General features: G+C 42.7%; 2 protein-coding genes across 2 annotated transcripts; one reads left to right on the top strand and one right to left on the bottom strand.

Moving 5' to 3' along the window:
• The first annotated feature begins 19,132 nt into the window (after window positions 1-19,132).
• On the top strand, window positions 19,133-20,222 carry LOC123095185 (inactive protein RESTRICTED TEV MOVEMENT 2). The gene is made up of 2 exons (XM_044516992.1): window positions 19,133-19,364; window positions 19,459-20,222. Exons 1-2 carry the CDS (start codon window positions 19,274-19,276, stop codon window positions 20,031-20,033), a joined length of 666 nt encoding a protein of 221 aa, XP_044372927.1. The 5' UTR covers window positions 19,133-19,273; the 3' UTR covers window positions 20,034-20,222.
• Window positions 20,223-21,330: 1,108 nt separating this feature from the next.
• Window positions 21,331-22,402, bottom strand: LOC123095184 (protein TORNADO 2). The gene has a single exon (XM_044516991.1). It carries the CDS (start codon window positions 22,233-22,235, stop codon window positions 21,420-21,422), a length of 816 nt encoding a protein of 271 aa, XP_044372926.1. The 5' UTR covers window positions 22,236-22,402; the 3' UTR covers window positions 21,331-21,419.
• Window positions 22,403-24,996: the final 2,594 nt, after the last annotated feature.

Genomic DNA, 24,996 nt, shown 5'->3' with positions numbered 1-24,996 from the left:
TTGTGCATCACCATTTGTCTGAAAAAGGGGGAATCTTATGGAATCAAGTAAATAGTTTGCTGTGTTATTCTTGGAATCTTTGCGAAATTTATGATTTTACTTGTTGCTCTAAGAACCCTAAAAAACACCTTCCCTACCTATCTGAGTTTAATGATAATGAAATCTCATCTTCTTATGCAAAGGGTGTTTATAGTTACTTTGATATCGAACAAATTGAAGAATTTGTTGCTTTTAAGGGTTCTTATGAAGTTTCTTCTTTGATTGAAAAGTACTTAAATATTGCTATGAAAACTATGCTCATAATGTCTATGTCAAAGAATTTATTGAGAGAATGACCGTTGCTTTGGAAGAAAATAATGATATGCACAAATATATAAATAGTTATTATTCTGATGATTTGATTGAAATATTCCTTGAACATGATGCTTGCTATTCTTGTAGCCATGATGCCAATATTTATGGAGATGAATTTGCTATAGTCCCTTGTGTTAAACATGAGATTGTTGCTATTGCACCCATACTTGATAGTTCCTTCGATGAAAAGCATGATTGCAACGATGTTATTATAAATTATATTAATGTCAATTGTGCTAGTAATATGCAAAACCCTAAGCTTGGGGATGCTAGTTTTGCTATGTCTACTATTTATTGCAATGATCATGATTGGGGTGATTCTTTTTATGATCTTAAAAATTTATTTAAGTCCCATGATGAATATGAGATTGATAATAGTGTTTGAAATATTATTGAAAGTGGGTTTGGAAGAGTGTCAACTTTAGATCCCACATATTTGGAGAATGTTCAATCTTATGAAATTTTTGAGAAGAGTGGGTTTGGAGATGTCATGACTTTAGTTAATGTTAATCCCACTATTTTGGAAGAGTGTCAACTTCGCATCCATGTGGATCGTGTCGAGAACATGTTTTGTGATAACTATATTGTTGAATTTTCTTATGATCCAACATGTAATTATTATGAGAGAGGAAAATATGGTCGTACAAATTTTCATGTCACTAAATTACCTCTCTTCATGTTGAGACTGCTATTGTCTCTTTCTTCTTCCTTGCATATGCTAGGTTTGGTTTGCGTTGATAATTTGTTTGCTTATAAAATGCCTATGCATAGAAATTATGTTAGACTTAGATGTGTTTTTGGCATGTTTCATGATGTTCTCCTTTTGTTTCAATTGCTATCTTTCATGTGAGCATCATTAAAATTATAATTGCCTAGCTAAGGGCGTTAAACAATAGCGCTTGTTGGGAGGCAACCCAATTTAATTTTTGTTCTTTGATTTTTTTTATCATGTTTTGTAATAAATAATTCATCTAGCCTCTGGTTATATGTGGTTTTTGAAGGAAATATGCCCTAGAGGCAATAATAAAGTTATTATTTATTTCCTTATTTCATGATAAATGTTTATTATTCATGCTAGAATTGTATTAACCGGAAACATGATACATGTGTGAATACATAGACAAACATATAGTCACTAGTATGCCTCTACTTGACTAGCTCATTAATCAAAGATGGTTATATTTCCTAACCATAGACATGTGTTGTCATTTGATTAATGGGATCACATCATTAGAAGAATGATGTGATTGACATGACCCATTTCGTTAGCCTAGGAGTTGATCGTTTAGTATACTGCTATTGCTTTCTTCATGACTTATACATGTTCCTGTAACTATGAGAATTATGCAACCCCCGTTTACCGGAGGAACACTTTGGGTACTACCAAACGTCACAACGTAACTGGGTGATTATAAAGGAGTACTACAGGTGTCTCCGAAGGTACATGTTGAGTTGGCGTATTTCGAGATTAGGTTTTGTCACTCCGATTGTTGTAGAGGTATCTCTGGGCCCTCTCGGTAATGCACATCACTGTAAGCCTTGCAAGCAATATAACCAATGAGTTGGTTACGGGATGATGCATTGCGTAACGAGTAAAGAGACTTGCCGGTAACGAGATTGAACTAGGTATTGGATACCGACGATCAAATCTCGGGCAAGTAACATACCAATGACAAAGGGAACAACGTATGTTGTTATGCGGTTTGACCGATAAACATCTTCGTAGAATATGTAGGAACCAATATGGGCATCTAGGTTCCGCTATTGGTTATTGACCAAGAATAGTTCTAGGTCATGTCTACATAGTTCTCGAACCCGTAGGGTCCGCACGCTTAACGTTACGATGACAGTTTTATTATGAGTTTATAAGTTTTGATGTACCGAAGTTTGTTCGGAGTCCCGGATGTGATCACGACATAACGAGGAGTCTCGAAATGGTCGAGACATAAATATCGATATATTGGAAGCCTATATTTGGACGTCAGAATCGTTCCGGGTGAAATCGGCATTTTACCGGAGTACCGGGAGGTTACCGGAACCCCTCGGGTGGTTATTGGGCCTACATGGGCCTCGAGGGAGAAGAGGGAAGGAGGCAGGAGGGGGCCGCGCGCCCCTCCCCTTCCTAGTCCGAATAGGACAAGGGAAGGGGGGCGGTGCCCCCCTTTCCTTCCCCTCTTCCTCCTCTTTCCCCCCATCTCCTATTCCAACTAGGAAAGAAGAGAGTCCTACTCCCGGTGGGAGTAGGACTCCCACCTTGGCGCGCCCTCCTTGGCCGGCCGCCTCCTCCCCCCTGCCTCCTTTATATACGGGGGCAGGGGGCACCCCATAGACACACAAGTTGATCTACGGATCATTCCTTAGCCGTGTGCGGTGCCCCCTTCCACCATATTCCACCTCGGTCATATCGCCGCGGAGTTTAGGCGAAACCCTGCGCCGGTAGAGCATCATCATCGTCACCACGCCGTCGTGCTGACGGAACTCATCCCCAAAGCTTTGCTGGATCGGAGCCCGGGGATCGTCATCGAGCTGAACGTGTGCTGAACTCGGAGGTGCCGTACGTTCGGTGCTTGGATCGATCGGATCGTGAAGACGTACGACTACATCAACCGCGTTGTGCTAATGCTTCCGCTTACGGTCTACGAGGGTACGTGGACAACACTCTCCCCTCTCGTTGCTATGCCATCAGCATGATCTTGCGTGTACGTAGGAATTTTTTTGAAATTACTACGTTCCCCAACAGTGGCATCCGAGCCTAGGTTTTATGCGTTGATGTTATATGCATGAGTAGAACACAAGTGAGTTGTGGGCGATACAAGTCATACTGCTTACCAGCATGTCATACTTTGGTTCGGCGGTATTGTGAGATGAAGCGGCCCGGACCGACATTACGCGTACGCTTACGCGAGACTGGTTTCACCTTTGCGAGCACTCGTGCTTAAAGGTGGCTGGCGGGTGTTTGTCTCTCTCACTTTAGCTGAATCGAGTGTGGTTACGCCCGGTCATTGCGAAGGTTAAAACAGCACCAACTTGACGAACTATCGTTGTGGTTTTTATGCGTAGGTAAGAACGGTTCTTGCTAAAGCCCGTAGCAGCCACGTAAAATTTGCAACAACAAAGTAGAGGACGTCTAACTTGTTTTTGCAGGGCATGTTGTGATGTGATATGGTCAATACGTGATGCTATATTTTATTGTATGAGATGATCATGTTTTGTAACCGAAGTTATCGGCAACTGGCAGGAGCCATATGGTTGTCGCTTTATTGTATGAAATGCAAACGCCCTGTAATTGCTTTACTTTATCTCTAAGCGGTAGCGATAGTCGTAGAAGCAATAGATGGCGTAACGACAACGATGCTATGATGGAGATCAAGGTGTCGCGCCGGTGACGATGGTGATCACGACGGTGCTTCGAAGATGGAGATCGCAAACACAAGATGATGATGGCCATATCATATCACTTATATTGATTGCATGTGATGTTTATCCTTTATGCATCTTATTTTGCTTTGATTGACGGTAGCATTTTAAGATAATCTCTCACTAATTATCAAGAAGTGTTCTCCCTGAGTATGCACCATTGCGAAAGTTCTTCGTGCTGAGACACCACGTGCTGATCGGGTGTGATAGGCTCTACGTTCAAATACAACGGGTGCAAAACAGTTGCACACGCGGAATACTCGGGTTAAACTTGACGAGCCTAGCATATATAGATATGGCCTCGGAACACGGAGACCGAAAGGTCGAGCGTGAATCATATAGTAGATATGATCAACATAATGATGTTCACCATTGAAACTACTCCATCTCACGTGATGATCGGACATGGTTTAGTTGATTTGGATCACGTGATCACTTAGATGACTAGAGAGATGTCTGTCTAAGTGGGAGTTCTTAAGTAATATGATTAATTGAACTTAAATTTATCATGAACTTAGTCCAGGTAGTATTTTGCAAATTATGTTGTAGATCAATAGCTTGTGTTGTTGCTTTCATATGTCTATTTATGTTCCTAGAGAAAATTATGTTGAAAGATGTTAGTAGCAATGATGCGGATTGGATCCGTGATCTGAGGTTTATCCTCATTGCTGCACAGAAGAATTATGTCCTTAATGCACCGCTAGGTGACAGACCTATTGCAGGAGCAGATGCAGACGTTATGAACGTTTGGCTAGCTCAATATGATGACTACTTGATAGTTTAGTGCACCATGCTTAACGGCTTAAAATCGGGACTTCAAAGACGTTTTGAATGTCATGGACCATATGAGATGTTCCAAGAGTTGAAGTTAATATTTCCAGCAAATACCCGAGTTGAGAGATATGAAGTCTCCAACAAATTCTATAGCTAAAAGATGGAGGAGAATCGCTCAACTAGTGAGCATGTGCTCAGATTGTCTGGGTACTTCAATCGCTTGAATCAAGTGGGAGTTAATCTTCCAGATAAGATAGTGATTGACAGAATTCTCTAGTCACCATCACCAAGTTAGTAGAACTTTGTGATGAACTATAGTATGCAAGGGATGACGAAAACGATTCCCGAGCGCTTTGTGATGTTGAAATCAACGAAGTTAGAAATCAAGAAAGAGCATCAAGTGTTGATGGTTGACAAGATCACTAGTTTCAAGAAAAAGGGCAAAGGGAAAGAAAGGGGAACTTCAAGTAGAATGACAAGCAAGTTGTCACTCCCATGAAGAAGCCCAAAGCTGAACCAAAGCCTGAAACTGAGTGCTTACACTTCAAAGGAAATGGTCACTAGAAGCGGAAATGCCTTGAATATTTGGTGGATAAGAAGGATGGCAAAGTGAACAAGGGTATATTTGATATACATGTTATTGATGTGTACCTTACTAGTGTCTATAGTAACCCCTGAGTATTTGATACTTGTTCGGTTGCTAAGATTAGTAACTCGAAACAGGAGTTACAGAATAAATAGAGACTAGTTGAGGGTGAAGTGACGATGTGTGTTGGAAGTGGTTCCAAGATTGATATGATCATCATCGCACACTCCCTATACTTTCGGGATTAGTGTTAAACCTAAATAAATGTTATTTGGCGTTTGCGTTGAGCATGAATATGATTTGATCATGTTTATTGCAATACGGTTATTCATTTAAAATCAAAGAATAATTGTTGTTCTGTTTACATGAATAAAACCTTCAATGGTCATACACCCAATGAAAATAGTTTGTTGGATCTCGATCGTAGTGATACACATATTCAAAATGTTGAAGCCAAAAGATGCAAAGTTAATAATGATAGTGCAACTTATTTGTGGCACTGCCGTTTGGGTCATATCGGTGTAAAGCGCATGAAGAAACTCCATAAAGATGGATTTTCGGAATCACTTGGTTATGAATCATTTGATGCTTGCGAACCGTGCCTTTGGGCAAGATGACTAAAACTCCGTTCTCCGGAACAATGGAACGAGCTACTGACTTATTGGAAATAATACATACCGATGTATGCGATCCAATGAGTGTTGATGCTCGTGGCAAGTATCGTTATTTTCTGACCTTCACAGATGATTTGAGCAGATATGGGTATATCTACTTGATGAAACTTAAGTCTAAAATAGTTGAAAGGTTCAAAGAATTTCAGAGTGAAGTGGAAAAATCATCGTAACAAGAAAATAAAGTTTCTGCGATCTGATCGCGGAGACGAATATTTGAGTTACGAGTTTGGTCTTCAATTAAAACAATGTGGAATAGTTTCACGGCTCATGCCACCTGGAACACCACAACGTTATGGTGTGTCCGAACGTCGTAACTGCACTTTATTGGATATGGTGCAATCTATGATGTCTCTTATCGGTTTTACCACTATCGTTTTGGGGTTGTGCATTAGAGACAGATGTATTCACGTTTAAAAGGGCACCATCTAAATCCGTTGAGACGACACCGTATGAACTATGGTTTAGCAGTAAACCTAAGTTGTCGTTTCTTAAAGTTTGGAGTTGTGATGCTTATATGAAAATTTTCAACCTGATAAGCTCGAACCCAAATCGGAGAAGTGTGTCTTCATAGAATACCTAAAGGAAACTGTTGGATACTCCTTCTATCACAAATCCAAAGGCAAAACATTCGTTGCTAAGAATGGATCCTTTCTAGAGAAGGAGTTTCTCTCGAAAGAAATGAGTGGGAGGAAAGTAGAACTTGATGAGGTAATAGTACCTTCTCCCTTATTGGAAAGTAGTTCATCATAGAAATCAGTTCCAGTGATTACTACACCAATTAGTGAGGAAGTTAATGATGATGATCATGAAACTTCAGATCAAGTTGCTGCCAAACCTTGTAGGTCTTCCAGAGTAAGATTCGCACCAGAGTGGTACGATAATCATGTTCTGGAAGTCATGTTACTAGACCATGATGAACCTACGAACTATGAGGAAGCGATGATGAGCCCAGATTCCACGAAATGGCTTGAGGCCATAAAATCTGAGATATGATCCATGTATGAGAACAAAGTATGGACTTTGATTGACTTGCTCAATGATCAGCAAGCCATGTTAAATAAATGGATCTTCAAGAGGAAGACGGACACTGATAGTAGTGTTACTATCTACAAAGCTCGACTTGTTGCAAAAGGTTTTCGACAAGTTCAAGGTGTTGAATACAATGAAATTTTCTCACTCGTATCGATGCTTAAAAGTCTGTCCGAATCATGTTAGCAATTGCCACATTTTATGAAATCTGGCAAATGGATGTCAAAACTGCATTCCTTAATGGATTTATTAAAGAAGAGTTGTATATGATGCAACCAGAAAGTTTTTGTCAATCCTAAAGATGCTAACAAAGTGTGCAAGCTCCAGCAATCCATCAATGGACTGGTGCAAGCATCTCGGAGTTGGAATATACGCTTTGATGAGTTGATCAAAGCATATGGTTTTATACAGACTTTTGAAGAAGCCTGTATTTACAAGAAAGTGAGTGGGAGCTCTGTAGCATTTCTAATATTATATGTGGATGACATATTGTTAATTGGAAATGATATGGAAATTCTGGATAGCATGAAAGGATACTTGAATAAGAGTTTTTCAAAGCAAGACCTCGGTGAAGCTGCTTACACATTGAGCATCAAGATCTATATAGATAGATCAAGACGCTTGATAAGATTTTTCAATGAGTACATACCTTGATAAATTTTTGAAATAGTTCAAATGGAACAGTCAAAGAAGGAGTTCTTGCCTGTGTTACAAGGTGTGAAGTTGAGTAAGACTCAAGACCCGACCATTGCAGAAAATAGAAAGAGAATGAAAAGTCATTCCCTATGCCTCAGTCATAGGTTCTATAAAGTATGCTATGCTGTGAACCAGACCTATTGTATACCTTGCTCTGTGTTTGGCAAAGGAATACAATTTTGATCTAATAAGTAGATCACTGGACATGGGTCAAGAATATCCTTAGTGAGGACTAAGGAGATGTTTCTCGATTATGGAGGTGATAAAAGAGCCCGTCGTAAAAGTTACAACGATGCAAGCTTTTACACCAATCCAGATGACTCTAAGTCTCAATCTGGATACATATTGAAAGTGGGAGCAATTAGCTAGAGTAGCTCCATGCAGAGCATTGTGGACATAGAATATTTGCGAAATACATACGGCTCTGAATATGACAGACCCGTTGACTAAGCTTCTCTCACGAGCAAAACATGATCATACCTTAGTACTCTTTTGGGTGTTAATCACATAGCGATGTGAACTAGATTATTGACTCTAGTAAACCCTTTGGGTGTTGATCACATGATGATGTGAACTATGGGTATTAATCACATGCAGATGTGAATATTGGTGTTAAATCACATAGCGATGTGAACTAGATTATTGACTCTAGTGCAAGTGGGAGACTGAAGGAAATATGCCCTAGAGGCAATAATAAAGTTATTATTTATTTCCTTATTTCATGATAAATGTTTATTATTCATGCTAGAATTGTATTAACCGGAAACATGATACATGTGTGAATACATAGACAAACATATAGTCACTAGTATGCCTCTACTTGACTAGCTCATTAATCAAAGATGGTTATGTTTCCTAACCATAGACATGTGTTGTCATTTGATTAATGGGATCACATCATTAGAAGAATGATGTGATTGACATGACCCATTTCGTTAGCCTAGCACTTGATCGTTTAGTATACTCATATTGCTTTCTTCATGACTTATACATGTTCCTGTAACTATGAGAATTATGCAACTCCTGTTTACCGGAGGAACACTTTGGGTACTACCAAACGTCACAACATAATTGGGTGATTATAAAGGAGTACTACAGGTGTCTCCGAAGGTACATGTTGAGTTGGCGTATTTCGAGATTAGGTTTTGTCACTCCGATTGTCGGAGAGGTATCTCTGGGCCCTCTCGGTAATGCACATCACTATAAGCCTTGCAAGCAATATAACCAATGAGTTAGTTACGGGATGATGCATTATGTAACGAGTAAAGAGACTTGCCGGTAACGAGATTGAACTAGGTATTGGATACCGACGATCAAATCTCGGGCAAGTAACATACCGATGACAAAGGGAACAACGTATGTTGTTATGCGGTTTGACCGATAAAGATCTTCGTAGAATATGTAGGAACCAATATGGGCATCCAGGTTCCACTATTGGTTATTGACCGAGAATAGTTCTAGGTCATGTCTACATAGTTCTCGAACCCGTAGGGTCCGCTCGCTTAACGTTACGATGACAGTTTTATTATGAGTTTATAAGTTTTGATGTACCGAAGTTTGTTCGGAGTCCCGGATGTGATCACGGACGTAACGAGGAGTCTCGAAATGGTCGAGACATAAAGATCGATATATTGGAAGCCTATATTTGGACATCGGAATCGTTCCGGGTGAAATTGGCATTTTACCGGAGTACCGGGAGGTTACCGGAACCCCCCGGGGGGTTATTGGGCCTACATGGGCCTCGAGGGAGAAGAGGGAAGGAGGAAGGAGGGGGCCGCGCACCCCTCCCCTTCCTAGTCCGAATAGGACAAGGGAAGGGGGGCGGCGCCCCCCCTTTCCTTCCCCTCTTCCTCCTCTTTCCCCCCTTCTCCTATTCCAACTAGGAAAGAAGAGAGTCCTACTCCCGGTGGGAGTAGGACTCCCCCCTTGGCGCGCCCTCCTTGGCCGGCCGCCTCCTCCCCCCTGGCTCCTATATATACATGGGCAGGGGGCACCCCATAGACACACAAGTTGATCTACGGATCATTCCTTAGCGGTGTGCGGTGCCCCCGTCCACCATATTCCACCTCGGTCATATCGTTGCGGATTTTAGGCGAAACCCTGTGCCGGTAGAGCATCATCATTGTCACCACGCCGTCGTGCTGACGGAACTCATCCCCGAAGCTTTGCTGGATCGGAGCCCGGGGATCGTCATCGAGCTGAACGTGTGCTGAACTCGGAGGTGCCGTACGTTCGGTGCTTGGATCAGTCGGATCGTGAAGACGTACGACTACATCAACCGCGTTGTGCTAACGCTTCCGCTTACGGTCTACGAGGGTACGTGGACAACTCTCTCCCCTCTCGTTGCTATGCCATCACCATGATCTTGCGTGTACGTAGGAAATTTTTTGAAATTACTACGTTCCCCAACAGTTTTATGTTTTAATTAGTATTTGTGCCAAGTGGAACCTTTAGGATAGCTTACGGTGATAGTTGTGTTGATCCTTCTGAAAATCAGAAACTTTTGCGCTTAGTAAATTAGTTTCGAAACTTCACAGAAACATGATTTTGATCTGATTCTTTTTGATCTAGATTGGTACACAAATTGATCAGGTTTTCCTAATTTGGATGGAGTTTTAGAGTTACATAAGTATTCGAGAGTTACAGATTACTACAGACTGTTCTGTTTTTGACAGATTCTGTTTTTCGTGTGTTGTTTGCTTATTTTGATGAATCTATGGGTAGTATCGGGGGGTATTAACCATGGAGAAGTTGGAATACAGTAGATATTACACCAATATAAATAAAGAATGAGTTTGCAATAGTACCTTAAAGTGGTGATTTATTTTCTTATACTAACAGAGCTCATGAGATTTTCTATCGAGTTTTGTGTTGTGAAGTTTTCAAGTTTTGGGTAAGGATTTGATGGACTATGGAGTAAGGAGTGGAGAGAGCCTAAGCTTGCGGATGCCCCGGAAGGCATCCCCTCTTTCGTCTTCGTCTATCGGTAAATTTACTTGAGGCTATATTTTTATTCACCACATGATATGTGTTTTGCTTGGAGCGTCTTGTATGATTTGAGTCTTTGCTTTTTAGTTTACCACAATCATCCTTGCTGTACACACCTTTTGGGAGAAACACGCATCAATCATGATTTATTAGAATACTCTATGTGCTTCACTTATATTTTTTGAGCAAGGCAATATGGCTCTAGTGCTTCACTTATATCTTTTTAGAGCACGACGGTGGCTTGATTTTATAGAAATTGTTGAACTCTCATGCTTCACTTATATCATTTTGAGAGTCTTTTAGAACAGCATGGTAATTTGCTTGGGTTATAAAACTAGTCCTAATATGATGGGCATCCAAGATCGATATAATAAAAGCTTTCATATGAAGTGCATTGAATACTATGAGAAGTTTGATTCTTTATGATTGTTTTGAGATATGAAGATGGTGATATTAGAGTCATGCCAGTGGAGTAAGCGTGAATTTGAGAGATACTTGTGTTAAAGTTGTGTGATGCCCGTAGCATGCACATATGGTGAACCGTTATGTGATGAAGTCAGAGCATGATTCATTTATTGATTGTCTTCCTTATGAGTGGAGGTCGGGATCACGCGATGGTTAACTCCTACCAACCCTTCCCCTAGGAGCATGTGTGTAGTACTTTGTTTTGATGACTTGTAGATTTTTTGCAATAAGTATGTGAGTTCTTTATGACTAATGTTGAGTCTATGGATTATACGCACTCTCAACCTTCCATTATTGGTAGTCTCTCTTGTGCCGCGCAACTTTCGCTGGTACCATACACCCACCATTACCTTCCTCAAAACAGCCACCATACCTACCTATTATGGCATTTTCATAGCCATTCTCAGATATATTGCCATGCAACTTTCCATCGTTCCGTTGATTATGACATGCCCCATCATTGTCATATTGCTTTTCATGATCATGTAGTTGACATCGCATTTGTGGCAAAGCCACCAATCATAATTTTTGCATACATGTCACTCTTGAATCATTGCACATCCTGGTACACCGCCGGAGGCATTCACATAGAGTCATATTTTGTTCTAAGCATTGAGTTGTAATTCTTGAGTTGTAAGTAAATAAAAGTGTGATGACCTTCATTATTAGATCATTGTCCCATGTGAGGAAAGGATGATGGAGACTATGATTCCCCCAAAAGTCGGGATGAGACTCCGGACAGAAAATAAAAAAGGACAAAAGAGGCCATAAAAAGAGAAGACCCAAATAAAAAAATGAGAGAAAAAGAGAGAAGGGACAATGTTAATATTCTTTTACCACACTTGTGCTTAAAAGTAGCACCATGATCTTCATGATAGAGAGTCTCCTATGTTGTCACTTTCATATACTAGTGGGAATTTTTCATTATAGAAAATGGCTTGTATATTCCAATGATGGACTTTCTCAAAGTGCCCTAGGTCTTCGTGAGCAAGCGAGTTGGATGCACACCCACTTAGTTTCTTTTTGAGCTTTCATACACTTATAGCTCTAGTGCATCCGTTGCATGGAAATCCGTACTCACTCACATTGATATCTATTGATGGGCATCTCCATAGCCATTTGATACGCCTAGTTGATGTGAGACTATCTTCTCCTTTTTGTCTTCTCCACAACCACCGTTCTATTCCATCTATAATGTTATGTCCATGCCTCACACTCATGTATTGCCTGAAAGTTGAAAAACTTTAAAAATACTAAAGTACGATACAATTGCGTGGCTGAAACCGGGGATGTGCATGATTTAAATATTTTGTGTGATGAAGATAGATCATAGACAGACTATACGATTTTGTAGGGATAACTTTCTTTGGCCATGTTATTTTGAGAAGACATGATTGCTTTGTTAGTATGCCTGAAGTATTATTATTTTTATGTCAATATTAAACTTTCATTTTGAATCTTTCGGATCTGAACATTCATGCCACAATAAAGAAAATTACATTGATAAATATGTTAGGTAGCATTCCACAATAAAAATCCTGTTTTACCATTTACCTACTCGAGGACGAGCAGGAATTAAGCTTGGGGATGCTTGATATGTCTCCAAGTATCTATAATTTTTTATTGTTCTATGCTATTATATTATCTGTTTTGGATGTTTAATAGGCATTTATATGCTATTTTATATTATTTTGGGGACTAACCTATTAACCGAGGGCCAGTGCCAATTTCTGTTTTTTTTCTATTTTAGAGTTTCGCAGAAAAGGAATACCAAACGGAGTCCAAACGGAATGAAACCTTCACGATGATCTTTCTTGGACCGAAAAGAAACCATAAGAGTTGGAGATGAAGTCGGAGACGCAACGAGGTGGCCACGAGGCAGGAGGGCGCGCCCATGGGGTAGGGCGCACCCCCTACCTCATGGGACCCTCGTAGCTCCCCTGACCTAGTTCCTTCACGTATATATATACTCTTATACCCTGAAACATCCAAGAGATCCACGAAACCACTTTTCCACCATCGCAACCTTCTGTACCCGTGAGATCCCATCTAGGGACCTTTTCCGGTGTCCTGCCGGAGGGGGATTCGATCACTGAGGGCTTCTACATCAACACCATTACCTCTCTGATGAAGCTTGAGTAGTTTACCACAGACCTACGGGTCCATAGTTATTAGCTATATGGCTTCTTCTATCTCTTTGATCCTTAACACCATGTTCTCCTTGGTGTTCTTGGAGATCTATTCGATGTAATATTCTTTTGCGGTGTGTTTGCCGAGATTCGATGAATTGTGGATTTATTATCAAATTATCTATGAATATCATTTGGTTCTTCTCTAAATTCTTATATGCATGATTTGATATCTTTGCAAGTCTCTTGGAATTATCGGTTTAGTTTGGCCTACTAGATTGATCTTTCTTGCAATGGGAGAAGTGCTTCGGTTTGGGTTCAATCTTGTGGTGTCCTTTCCCACTGACAGTAGGGGCTGTAAGGCACATATTGTATTGTTGCCATTGAGGATAAAAAGATGGGGTTTTCATCATATTGCTTGAGTTAATTCCTCTACATCATGTCATCTTACTTAATGCGTTACTCCGTTCTTTATGAACTTAATACTCTAGATGCATGCTGGATAGCGGTCGATGTGCGGAGTAATAGTAGTAGATGCATAATCGTTTCGGTCTACTTAACACGGACGTGATGCCTATGTTCATGATCATTGCCTTAGATATCATCATAACTATGCACCCTTCTATCAATTGCTCGGCAGTAATTTGTTCACCCAGTGTAATATTTTCTATCTTGAGAGAAGCCACTAGTGAAACCTATGGCCCCCGGATCTCTTTTCCATAATATTGGATCTCTTTTACATCTTACTAGTTTCCGATCTACTATTTTGCAATCTTTTACTTTCCGATCTATAAACCAAAAATATTTACTTTACCGTTTATCTATCTCTATCAGATCTCACTTTTGCAAGTGACCTGAAGGGATTGACAACCCCTTTATCGCGTTGGGTGCAAGTTGTTGATTGTGTGTGCAGGTATTCAGTGACTTGTGTGTTGTCTCCTACTAGATTGATACCTTGGTTCTCAAAACTGAGGGAAGTACTTACGCTAGTTTGTTGCATCACCATTTCCTCTTCAAGGGAAAACCAACGCAAGCTCAAGAGGTAGCACTTCACAACAACATTGTCCACATCTTTTTTGTTTTGCATATTGCTTAATTCCAGAATGTGTTAAGATGGGACGCGGCATCCTCATTAGGAGTATTGGCAAATCGATCTTTCATAACAAGATTCAGCAAAGCAGTATTAATATCACAAGACTACGCACTAGTGGCGGGAGGAGCAATCGGAGTGCTAATAAAATCATTGTTGTTGGTATTTGAGAAATGACACAACTTGGTGTTCTCTTGAGTCATGATGACTTCACAACAAGATTGCACTCAAAAATAGATCTAATGAAAAAAACGGCGAACGGAAAAGAAGGCGAATAAAACGACAATTTTTTGTGAAGTGGGGGAGAGAAAAACGAGAGGCAAATGGCAAATAATGTAAATTGCGAGGAGTTGAGATTTGTGATTTGGACCTTGGTTGATGTTGAAGATCCTCCTCGGCAACGGCGCTAGAAATTCCTTTTGATGCCTACTTGAACTACGTCGGTATTTCCCCAATGAATAAGGGAAGATGTAGTACAACGACGGTAGGTATTTCCCCCAGTGATGAGATCAAGGTTATCGAACCAGTAGGAGAACCAAGCAACACAACATAAACATCCCCTGCACACAAATAACAAATACTCGCAACCTGACGTGTTAAAGGGGTTGTCTATCCCTTTCGGGTAACGATGCCTCAAATGGCGAGAAGACATGATAAAGTTGTGATAGATAGGATTAATAGGTCACAAAATAAATAAATTGTAACAAAGTATTTTTATATTTTTGGTTTAATAGATCTGAAAATAAAAGCAAAGAAAAATAGATCGCAAAAGCAAATATGATGAGAAGAGACCCGGGGGCCGTAGGTTCCACTAGTGGCTTCTCTCGAGAAAAATAGCAAATAGTGGGAAAACAATTACTGTTGGGAAATTGATAGAACTTCAAATAATCTTGACGATATCCAGGCAATGATTATTACATAGGCATCACGTCCAAGATTAGTAGACCGACTCCTGCCTACATCTACTACTATTACTCCACACATCGACCGCTATCCAGCATGCATCTAGTGTATTAAGTTCATGGCAAAATGGAGTAATGCAATAAGAACGATGACATGTAGACAAGATCTATTTATGTAGAAATAGACCCCATCTTGTTATCCTTAATAGCAACGATACATACGTGTCGTTTCCCCCTCTGTCACTGGGATCAAGCACCGTAAGATCGAACCCATCACAAAGCACCTATTCCCATTGCAAGATAAATAGATGAAGTTGGCCAAACAAAACCCAAATATTAGAGAAGAAATACCAGGCTATAATCAATCATGCATATAAGAGATCAAAGAACACTCAAATAACTTTCATGGATAAAAACTCAGATCTGATTATAAACTCAAAGTTCATCGGATCCCAACAAACACACCGCAAAAAGACTTACATCATATGGATCTCCATGAGACCATTGTATTGATAATCATGAGAGAGGGAGGAAGCCAACTAGCTACTAACTACGGACCCGTAGGTCTACAAAGAACTACTCACGCATCATCGGAGAGGCACTAATGGACATGATGAACTCCTCCGAGATGGTGTCTAGATTAGATTTGGTGTTTCTCGAACTTGCGGCGGCCGGAATTGATTTTTTCGTCTCCCTAGGGTTTCTGGAATATTGAGGTATTTATAGAGCAAAGAGGCGGTGCGGGAGGCCACCGAGGTGGGCACAACCCATCGGGGCGCCCCTGGGCCCCCATGATCACCCTGGTGGGTTGTGCTCCTCTCGGAGCTTCCCTCGGGTGCTTTCTTGGCCCACTGGATGTCTTCTGGTCCAAAAAAATCCACAAAAAGTTTCACTGCGTTTGGACTCCATTTGCTATTTATTTCCTGCGATGTAAAAAATAAGCAGAAAATAACAACTGGCAGTGGGCACTATGTCAATAGGTTAGTACCAAAAATGATATAAAATGGTTATAAAATGATTGTAAAACATCCAAGAATGACAATATAATAGCATGGAACAATAAAATTATAGATACGTTGGAGACGTATCAGCGACGGGCGGGTCGGCACGCAGACGACGGCTGGCCCTGAAGGGCCGCCTCGGCACGCGTGGCCTCCTAGTCAGAGGAGAGGCCGGCCGGTCGCGCCGGGGTCGAAGTACAGGCGCGTTGTTGTCGAAGGCGGCGGCGGGCGACGCGAACCGATCAAGCATAGATCGGAAAACCAAAAAGAAAACGCCGATCAAAACGACCGGCGAGAGAGAAAGAAAAACCCGGAGCAAGGGCTCTGAAAAAAGACTCTTTAGGGCAGTCGGTCAACATGACCGGCCGATGAACCCTAGGTATGGGCGGCGCGGCCCCCAGCGGAGGTCATGGAGGCCTACCGGCCCGGGGGCGGGGCGCGGGCGAACGCGTCAGGCGGCGGGTAGGGTTGGATCGATTAGGCTGATACCATGTATGAAGGGAGAGAAATTGGGAATATGATGGATGTATTATTGAGCCTTGAGGGCGTGTATATATTGAGTACAAGACTCGGAGGACAAGACGTCTCTCCTATAGATAAGGTAGGAGACGGATTACAAATCCTAGACTAACAAATACATATATCCCAAATATATCTCTAACAAAAGTCTTCGTTTCTCTTTACTTTTGTTTATATTCTTGAAAATATTTTAAATACATATATTCAAGAACTTTATTTACTTGTTTTTTTAAATCCTCATCATGAATTTGAAAAATACTAACGTTGTGCAATTTTTTTTCTTAACGCAACTTAAAAAAAACCTTGATAGCATTTGAATGAAATGTACTTGACATTTAAAAAGGAATGTTCATGTGTTTTAAAAATATTTTTGAAATAATTGAAAAAATTATACGATGTAAAAATATGTCCGCATAGTTTAAAAAATGTTCAGTACCATTGAAAAAATGCATGTGACATTTTAAAAGGATATTCATACTTTTAAAAAATAGGTTGCTGATATTTCTGAAAAATGTTTACACATGTAAAAATATGTTTGCGAGTTAAAAAAACGTTTCATACCATTCAGAAAAATGTTCAACATGTATTAAAAAATTTAATACTGATTTAGAAAATGTGAATCATATGTTTAAAAAATGTTCAGCATGTATCAAAAAGATGTTCCACAAGTATAAGAAAAATGTACAATGTGTATTAAAAACTGACATGTGTTGAAAAAAAATGTACAATGAGGTATGGTTGGACCCTGTTGTTCCATCGATGGAGAGCAACGAGTTTGTCAACCTAATGTGCTCAGAGGTTACGGTATTCTTGTCTCGCTCCGGTGACTCCTCTCTAAACCAATGATATGCTTTCTACTGCACATACAATTCTCAGTGCGAAGGAGCCAATTGGTTTCAACACAGAGCACATGATGGGAGCCTTTGGCACGCCTACCATTGAGGTTGTGTCTTAGATTGAGGTGAGCAGTGTTGTTGAAGCGACGTGTTTTGATGTTCCTCCATTATCCGCGGAGGAATTTCTTAGCAAGGTTACTAGGGCTGTCCCATGCCCTTTGCTTTAGACCCCAATGTCTTTGCATGGGGAGAAGGACGGTGCTTGTTGCTCTAGGTGACAAAGCGGGAGTTTGAGAAAGAAGAATTGCGCGTGCAACATCCCGCCTGTCGGGCGCACGGAGCATAGGTTAATGGAAGCTTTTGGTTAGTTGTCACTTGTGAGCAAAGTGGAGAGCGCGGAGCAAAAGATGAAAAGCCTACATGGACATGTACAAAAACCACTTTCGCCCCCAGCGTTCGCTGCGTTGAATACTTTGGTGGGCATCGCCGAGAAGTCGAAGATGGACCTTACAGGAAGTTTCCCTCACGATAATGTCAGCTAGAGATGTTTCTAGTCAAAGACGGAGGCAAGCCTTGATCTGGATGAGATCCGTTGGGCGAGTGGTGGTCTGTTTGGGTGCACTTGAGCCACGGCTGCTTTTGGGCCTTGGCGCTCTTGTGTCCGGCTCAGACGATGTCTCTTGATGTTGTGTGGGTGTGTCTTTTCCCTGTCCCAAGCTCTAGTTTTTTTTTCTTTTGATTTTCCTTTTTCATTTTCCGGGTTTTCACTTGGTTTTCTCTCATTAACCGAGAATGTTAGGTTTTTGATTCGGTTTTTTCTTATAAGCTAGACCATCTCTCTTCTTCTTATGAACTGCAAAAAAAACCTACCCTCGCACACGACTCTTAAAAGCAAAGAAAACTGCTAAGAAACGTAGAAAAACCCAAAAAAACCGGCGAAACAAACCAAAGAAACGAACTGAAAACTGAAAATAATAACCAGACGGAAAGCAAAAAGGAAAATAGAGGAAAACACAAACTCAACACGCTGAACAAAAAAATTTGGCATAGTTGCGAAAGAAAAGGTTTGCCAGCCAGCATAGTCATGATTCAGAACTAATTATGTTGATGCTATATACACAAAAGTTCGCTCGTGCGGATACGTATAACCTTGACCTGCTGAACACAACATGTGGTTGGATAGTTAAGAGGGCAGTGGTATATCCAGTACATCATGTTTCCTAGACTTCACATTGGTGATCTCATTAATCTTGTATTTATTTCAGAATTCCGGCGATATTCGTTTAGTGGGATGAGACGTCCCGTTGACTGCGAGATGCCTGCGGTAACTTCGAAAAATCTCAAGATACTATGACGGCTCAGTCTCTTGAAGGTGATTATAGAGATTGGATGTGCGTGTGTGCATTCATAAGGGTGGGTGTATACTCGTGTACGTGAATGACTTCGATTGTACTATGTTAAAAAAATACAAATTCGATGGATGCACCTGTGGCTGTGGCATTAAACCTAAGCGAAGATACAACGCCAGAAGTCCACGACACAAAGGCAAACCGATTATCTCGATCGATTGCTTGCTTCTCTTAGGCATGCAAGCGTGCCCCTTTCCGCGAAGCAATGCCTCCCCCCTCGCCTGACTCCACCCACCCACACACGCACGTACCCGAGGCCAGCACGTATATACTGGACGCAGAACACATCGAGTTACTCCATCAGCTTCATCAATCCATCCTCACGAGCAGCTCGCACCACCTTTGCGATCACCTTCACCCGTTCATCGCCTGAGTTCTGCAAGCGGCGCCGTCGTCAGCTAGCCATGGCCGCTGCACGGACGTATGTCGACTTCGTGCCGTCGCACGAGCTCGTCGAGGACACCCGCAAGCATACCCTCGTCGTCAATCTCCCAGGTACGACTGCGTTCCTCTGCTTCTGTTCTTTAAGCCACAAGGACTGAATTTCCACTGACCGACGCGACGCCGGTTATGCGTGTGTGCAAAGCAGGGTTCAAGAAGGAGCACCTGAGGGTGCAGATCGACAAATACGGCCGGCTGAGGATCAGCGGCGAGCGGCCGCTGGAGGGCGGCCAGTGGAGCCGGTTCCGCAAGGAGTTCCAGGTCCCCGAGGGCTGCGACGCCGGCGGCATCCGCGCCAGGTTCGAGAAGGACGGCGTCCTCCACGTCACCATGCCCAGGCTCACGCCCCTCGAGGACGAACCAAAGGCCGCGGCCGACGCTGCCGGCGACGCAGAAGCTGGGCGGCTCGCCGCCGCCGCTGCTGCAGAAGAGAAGAAGCGCCAGGAGGAGACGGAGGAGGACGCGAGGAAGTGTCATGCGGGTGACGAGGACGGCCACGCCAGCGACGAAGGCGAAGGCGCACGCCAGGCGGCGTCTGCCGGTGGGCAGGCGTACGGCTTCGCCAGGGACCGGAGCAGGAGCGGGATGGTGCGGGCACTGCTCCTCGCCGTGGCCGTGGCCTTGGTTGGCGTTGCTGGCTTGTATGCTCGGTACAGGTGGATGGACCCGTCGGCTGAGACGGCGCCGGCAGATGGTGCTATCGTCGGCCTCTTTGACTACTGATCACAAACACCATCCAGATAAGATCATTCGAGAAAAACAGTGACGAAGATACCGGACGACAAGAGCCCTCGTCTGAAAATACTTGTGAATATATATGGTCTCACTATTTTAACTTTTACATAATCAATCGGTTCTTGTACATATGGGCATAGCACTCTATTGTCAAAACAAGAAAAGGATCAGATTTGCCTCGAATTACGTTCTGAAAATGTGATTGTTCTGTGCACAGAAGAACTTGAAACAATCTACGAAAAAGAAAAGATACCATCTGCTAAAAAAAACTATATACTCCCTTTTTGGTAACGAGATTGTTAAATCTCAGTCGACTAAGACTTAATCAATTCTCAGTCGATGCTTTATATATTCATGAGATCTTATGTGGCGATCCGTGCATTTTATTTTTTATTTCTCTCTCTTATTTTTATATGTATATGTCATTTGACTAAGATTTGATTAAATATTAGTTGACTAAGATCTAACCAGACCCTTTTGGTAAACTAAGGTGCATATAATTGTGAATTGCTTCTATCCGCTCCTAATCCCCAAACAAGGCCATAGGGGACAAGCGAATCTGTTCTACCCTTACTCCCGGGAAAGACTGCAGGCCCCTTTCCTCCATCTATCACCCCGGCAATAGAAGGGGCGGGGACCCCAGGAATTTAGTCCGGTAGTAGTAGGGTTAGAAATAAATTTAGGATCTGTCTCCATTCAGTGGTGGCGAGGTGATGGTGCCATTGGGCATGGAATAAGGTCTCTCTGCCTTGCCCAGATTCGGAGATGCTTCCTCGTAATGTTGGAAGGTTGAGAAACAGGTCTGATTCTTCGAGGCCGGCGTTTTCTTGTGCATGTTTGTCTCGACCCTACTGTCCTATATGTCCTCCAACTAGAGTTCTGGCCGACAAAGTTTGGATAGTCTCGGCCTCATCGGGGTATCTGAGATTTGTGTTCTCTAACTCTGTAGGGCAGGTTCTGGGGCGTTTTTTTAGAGGCCCTCTCGTACATTTTCTTCCTCGGGGTGACGATTTCCTAAGAAAATCGTGGTTATTATAAAATGACACTCAGCTGATGCGATTGTAGTGCTTCAATTTGAACTTTTGTATTGAGCGAAAAATCCCTCTTATATATTTTCTATTTTCATTCCCTTTCCCTAGAGTAGTCAAACATGTTGTAATTTTTATGAACTAACTTGTGGTTGGATGGTTAAGAAGGATATCGGTATGCCAGCAATTTTATTTTCGGTTTTCGGCACACACTTTTCGCTTAGCTTTAGATTGGTAACGGTTTCTCTGCCGGACAAACTCATAGTCTCATACACAATGGGTGCATCTTACAAATGTATGTAAATTTTCAGGAAATGTGACACGCTGGATCCAGAAATAAATTAAATTACGTGTAGCCCTGCCGGTAGCGGCGGAAGAGCTCGTCCGTCCTGGCGGTGCGGAACGCGTAGCAGCCCATGGCGTAGACTGCAAGGAGGGCAACGACGGTAACGGCGAGGACGACGTCCGCGCGGCGCCACTCCCTGCGGAGATTCTGCAGTAGGCCGGCCTTGCAGGAGTCGCAGGAGTAGCAGAGCCTGTCCTGGTCGTTGCTCCAGGCAGCGCAGTCGGGGTCGGCAGCGCCGTCGATCGGGCTGATCCAGAAGGTTGCGCTGACGAAGGTGTAGCCGCACCTCGTCGGCGGCTTGCAACAGCCGGACTGCATCGGGGTGAGCCAGGCGGCGAAGAAGTCCTGCGGCGCGGCGTACGTCTGGTTGAGCTCGGAGCAGACGGGCGCGGTGGCGGCCAGGCACGTCCTGATCTCGTCCCACCTCCCTGGCTCGTCGGCGACGCGGCGGCGCAGCCAGCCGGAGTAGTCGGCAAGGTCGTACTCGAGGAAGGCGCGGCTGGGCACGGGGCGGACGTTGGAGCCGGTGGTGGCAACGAAGATGAAGACGGCGAGGCAGGCGAGCGCGGCGACGAGGAGGAGCATGAGGACCATGTAGGCCAGGAGGAGCCAGGGCAGGCGCCAGAAGGCGCCGATGAAGCCCGCGAGGCCGATGGCGAGGACGGCGACGCCGAGGCCGATGAGCGGCCACTGGAGGATCTGGACGCAGGCGTTGTCGGCCTGCGTGGAGAGCCAGATGCCGGCCGCGATCACCGGGATGGACAGAAGGGCCGCCACCGCGTTGATGGCCGCGGCGCCCATGTAGTTGAGCGCCATTTCGCCGGAGCAGACGACCTAGCCGGCCTCTCGCTTGATCTCGCTATATGGGGCTTAGCTCTTGCACCGCCGGCCGGCCAAAGCTGTGATGCGATACGTGCTGGTGCCGGTGGTAGCAAATCCTTCCTTCCTTCCTTCCAACGACTATGCCTTAAATTAATTTTCTTTCTGCTGCTTTTTTCACTTTAAGTAAAGTAACAAAAGAAGGATATCAGCGCACCATGCATCAGATAGCATGTACTCCTAGATGGAATGGAATGTATGCGCGTGCATGGAGCATCTAGATGGAATGGAATGTATGCGCGTGCATGGAGCATCTAGATGGAATGGAATGTATGCGCGTGCATGGAGCATCTAGATGGAATGGAATGTATGCGCGTGCATGGAGCATATATGCATGCTGCACTTCATAGCTGGGTATTCTTTGCTTCATTGGCAGTTCATTCCCTCCCTCCCGTACATGCTGGAGCCTGGAGGGAGAGGTGCCTCTTCCAGCGGGCCGTGGCCTATTAAGGATTTCGTCAAGGATTCCTTGCCCTCACAGTTATTTCGCCCCGTTTGCTCGTTTCCAGGGAAAAAGAATGATCTGGTGATTTATAAATTAAAATCCCTGTTCAAGAATTCGTCTGAACTAGTTAACTTGCCGATTAATCCCTACTCATAGGATTACCGAGTAACCAATTAATTGATTAAATGACTGACTAACTTGATTATGACCGATTAACTTGCCGATTCGCCTATTAGTCCCCTGCTCGTAGAGAAGATGAGGATTCGTTCCATGTCTTCTGCTCCTGCAATCATGCAGTGATCCTATGGAAATTGATGGCAAAGGTGTGGAACCTTCCCCCCAGGACCACGCTAAAACATGTGGGGCCTGATTGGTTCATCCATCTTCTAGCTGAAACAAAGGAGGAGGGCAGAGCTCTTGTGATGATGCTGTTTTGGAGGATTTGGTTTGTTCGAAATGAGTTGGTGCACCATAAAAGGCCGCCACCAATGGAAGTTTCTGTCCGTTTCCTATCCAGTTACCTCTCCTCTTTATCTGCAATTACTTCCAACCCTAGCGATGACCCGATAAAGGGCAAAGCGATGCTGACTATAGGCCTTGAGAAGTGCCATAAAAGACTCTAGGCAGATGTTGCCGCAGATGCACTGTGGGCGAAGCCAGTGTTGGACGGGTGAAATTCAATACTGATGCTTCGGTGCTAGGAGAGGAGGCAGGGTGTGGAATGATATTGAGGGACCATGAGGGGTCTATAATTTTTAGCTCCTGTAGACATATATATGGGTGTAATGATGTTCTTGAAGCTGAACTGCTAGCTTTGAGAGAGGGGATTTCTCTTGCAATCCAATGGAGCATGCTGCCTCTAGATATATAATCGGATTGTCTTCAAGCAGTCCAGATGATAGGCGGAGGTTCTAGCAATAAGTCCAAGTTTTCATTCATCGTGAAGGAGATCATCAGTCTGATTTGTACCGATTTGCTAGAATTTGGTGCCTTAAGAGCCAAATAGCAAATTCTCCTATTTGCCTAAAAAAGCAAAATCCCCTTTGATGTGTTGGGATATGAGAATCAATTAATTCTTTATTGGCTAAAACCAGCACCACAACAACAAAATAGTTTGAGCTAGGCTGGCTAACCTGACAACTCGACAAGTTTCGGGAACAAGTAAAAAAACGATCATATCTACCAAATGGGCCGGTCCGTTGCCCTATGCCACCTGGCCTCATATTCTTTGCACCGTGCGTGGAATATAGGGTTTGCTGATGAAAAGCAGGGGATGACACCATTAAATGCTAAGATCTAATTCTCATTTCTGTTGGTCATGCATCGATCCGAGATTTCAATTAACAGTTAAGGTCTTGCTGGGTCACATGGAATGATACTTTTTTAAGTCTCACTTTATTCATGGAAGTGGAGCTTTAATTGACTTGAAAGTGCAACTTGTACTTTGAAAAGTACAACTTATACTTGTAACTGAACTAGAATCATTCTTTTTGAAATCGACGAGGACATAATACAATCCTAGTTGATATTGCTATGTTGGATAGCCTTGGCACAAGAAGTACCTATCCTTCATATCAAAATTGGTTTCCATATCTCAACGCATCAAAAGCTAACTTTGTTGCAAATAGTAACATGGGCAAACATAAATGTGACCACAGAATATATTTTTGTGTGTCCCTTGACATGCTTAATATGGTCGGAGTTAAGAATGTGTATGTAGCACTCTAGATTATATTTCCAATGTTTATGCATAGTGTTTTTAGAATGTTTGTAATGCATTAGCAGCACTAGAACTTCAGTTCCCATGACTTGTCTCCCGTTTTATTACTAACAAAGGTAGTAAATTCTCTTGCACTTGTTTTTTCATCATATCATAAATATAAAGGATGTAAAAGCACTCAAGTTAAAACATAAATAGGAAAAGGATGGTTGTAAGTTATCTAGACGGTCTCCAAACTGATTAGAGTACCTACTTTTACCTATATAGCCAGGCCAACCATGGCCTTCCTCATACTTATAGTGTTGTTTCCATTTGTCGAAGGTCGAGTCCTCATTGTCGAGCAACTTCTCATTTGTCAACAAAATACCCCAAGCTATTATGGTAATTTCGATGGACGAAAAGTATTTCTAGTTTGTTGTTTCATCCTTGAGCAATTAATGCAGTTAGGCACCTTTGTTGAAAAAATCCATATGATTTTCTTGAGGATTTGGATTCTTCGGAAACTTTCGTACATAGATTGATCGGCATGACCG

This window comes from Triticum aestivum, chromosome 4B, assembly GCF_018294505.1.
Source record: "Triticum aestivum cultivar Chinese Spring chromosome 4B, IWGSC CS RefSeq v2.1, whole genome shotgun sequence".
Lineage (NCBI taxonomy): Eukaryota > Viridiplantae > Streptophyta > Magnoliopsida > Poales > Poaceae > Triticum > Triticum aestivum.
Note: the sequence above shows the minus strand (reverse complement) of the source record. Positions and strands in the feature narration are given on the sequence as shown.

Coding starts and splice junctions, on each gene's coding strand:
- LOC123095184 (XM_044516991.1), bottom strand. CDS start 22,235: ATGGCGCTCAACTACATGGGCGCCGCGGCCATCAACGCGGTGGCGGCC.
- LOC123095185 (XM_044516992.1), top strand. CDS start 19,274: ATGGCCGCTGCACGGACGTATGTCGACTTCGTGCCGTCGCACGAGCTC. Junction 19,365..19,458: donor CCTCGTCGTCAATCTCCCAG/GTACGACTGCGT, acceptor TGTGCAAAGCAG/GGTTCAAGAAGGAGCACCTG.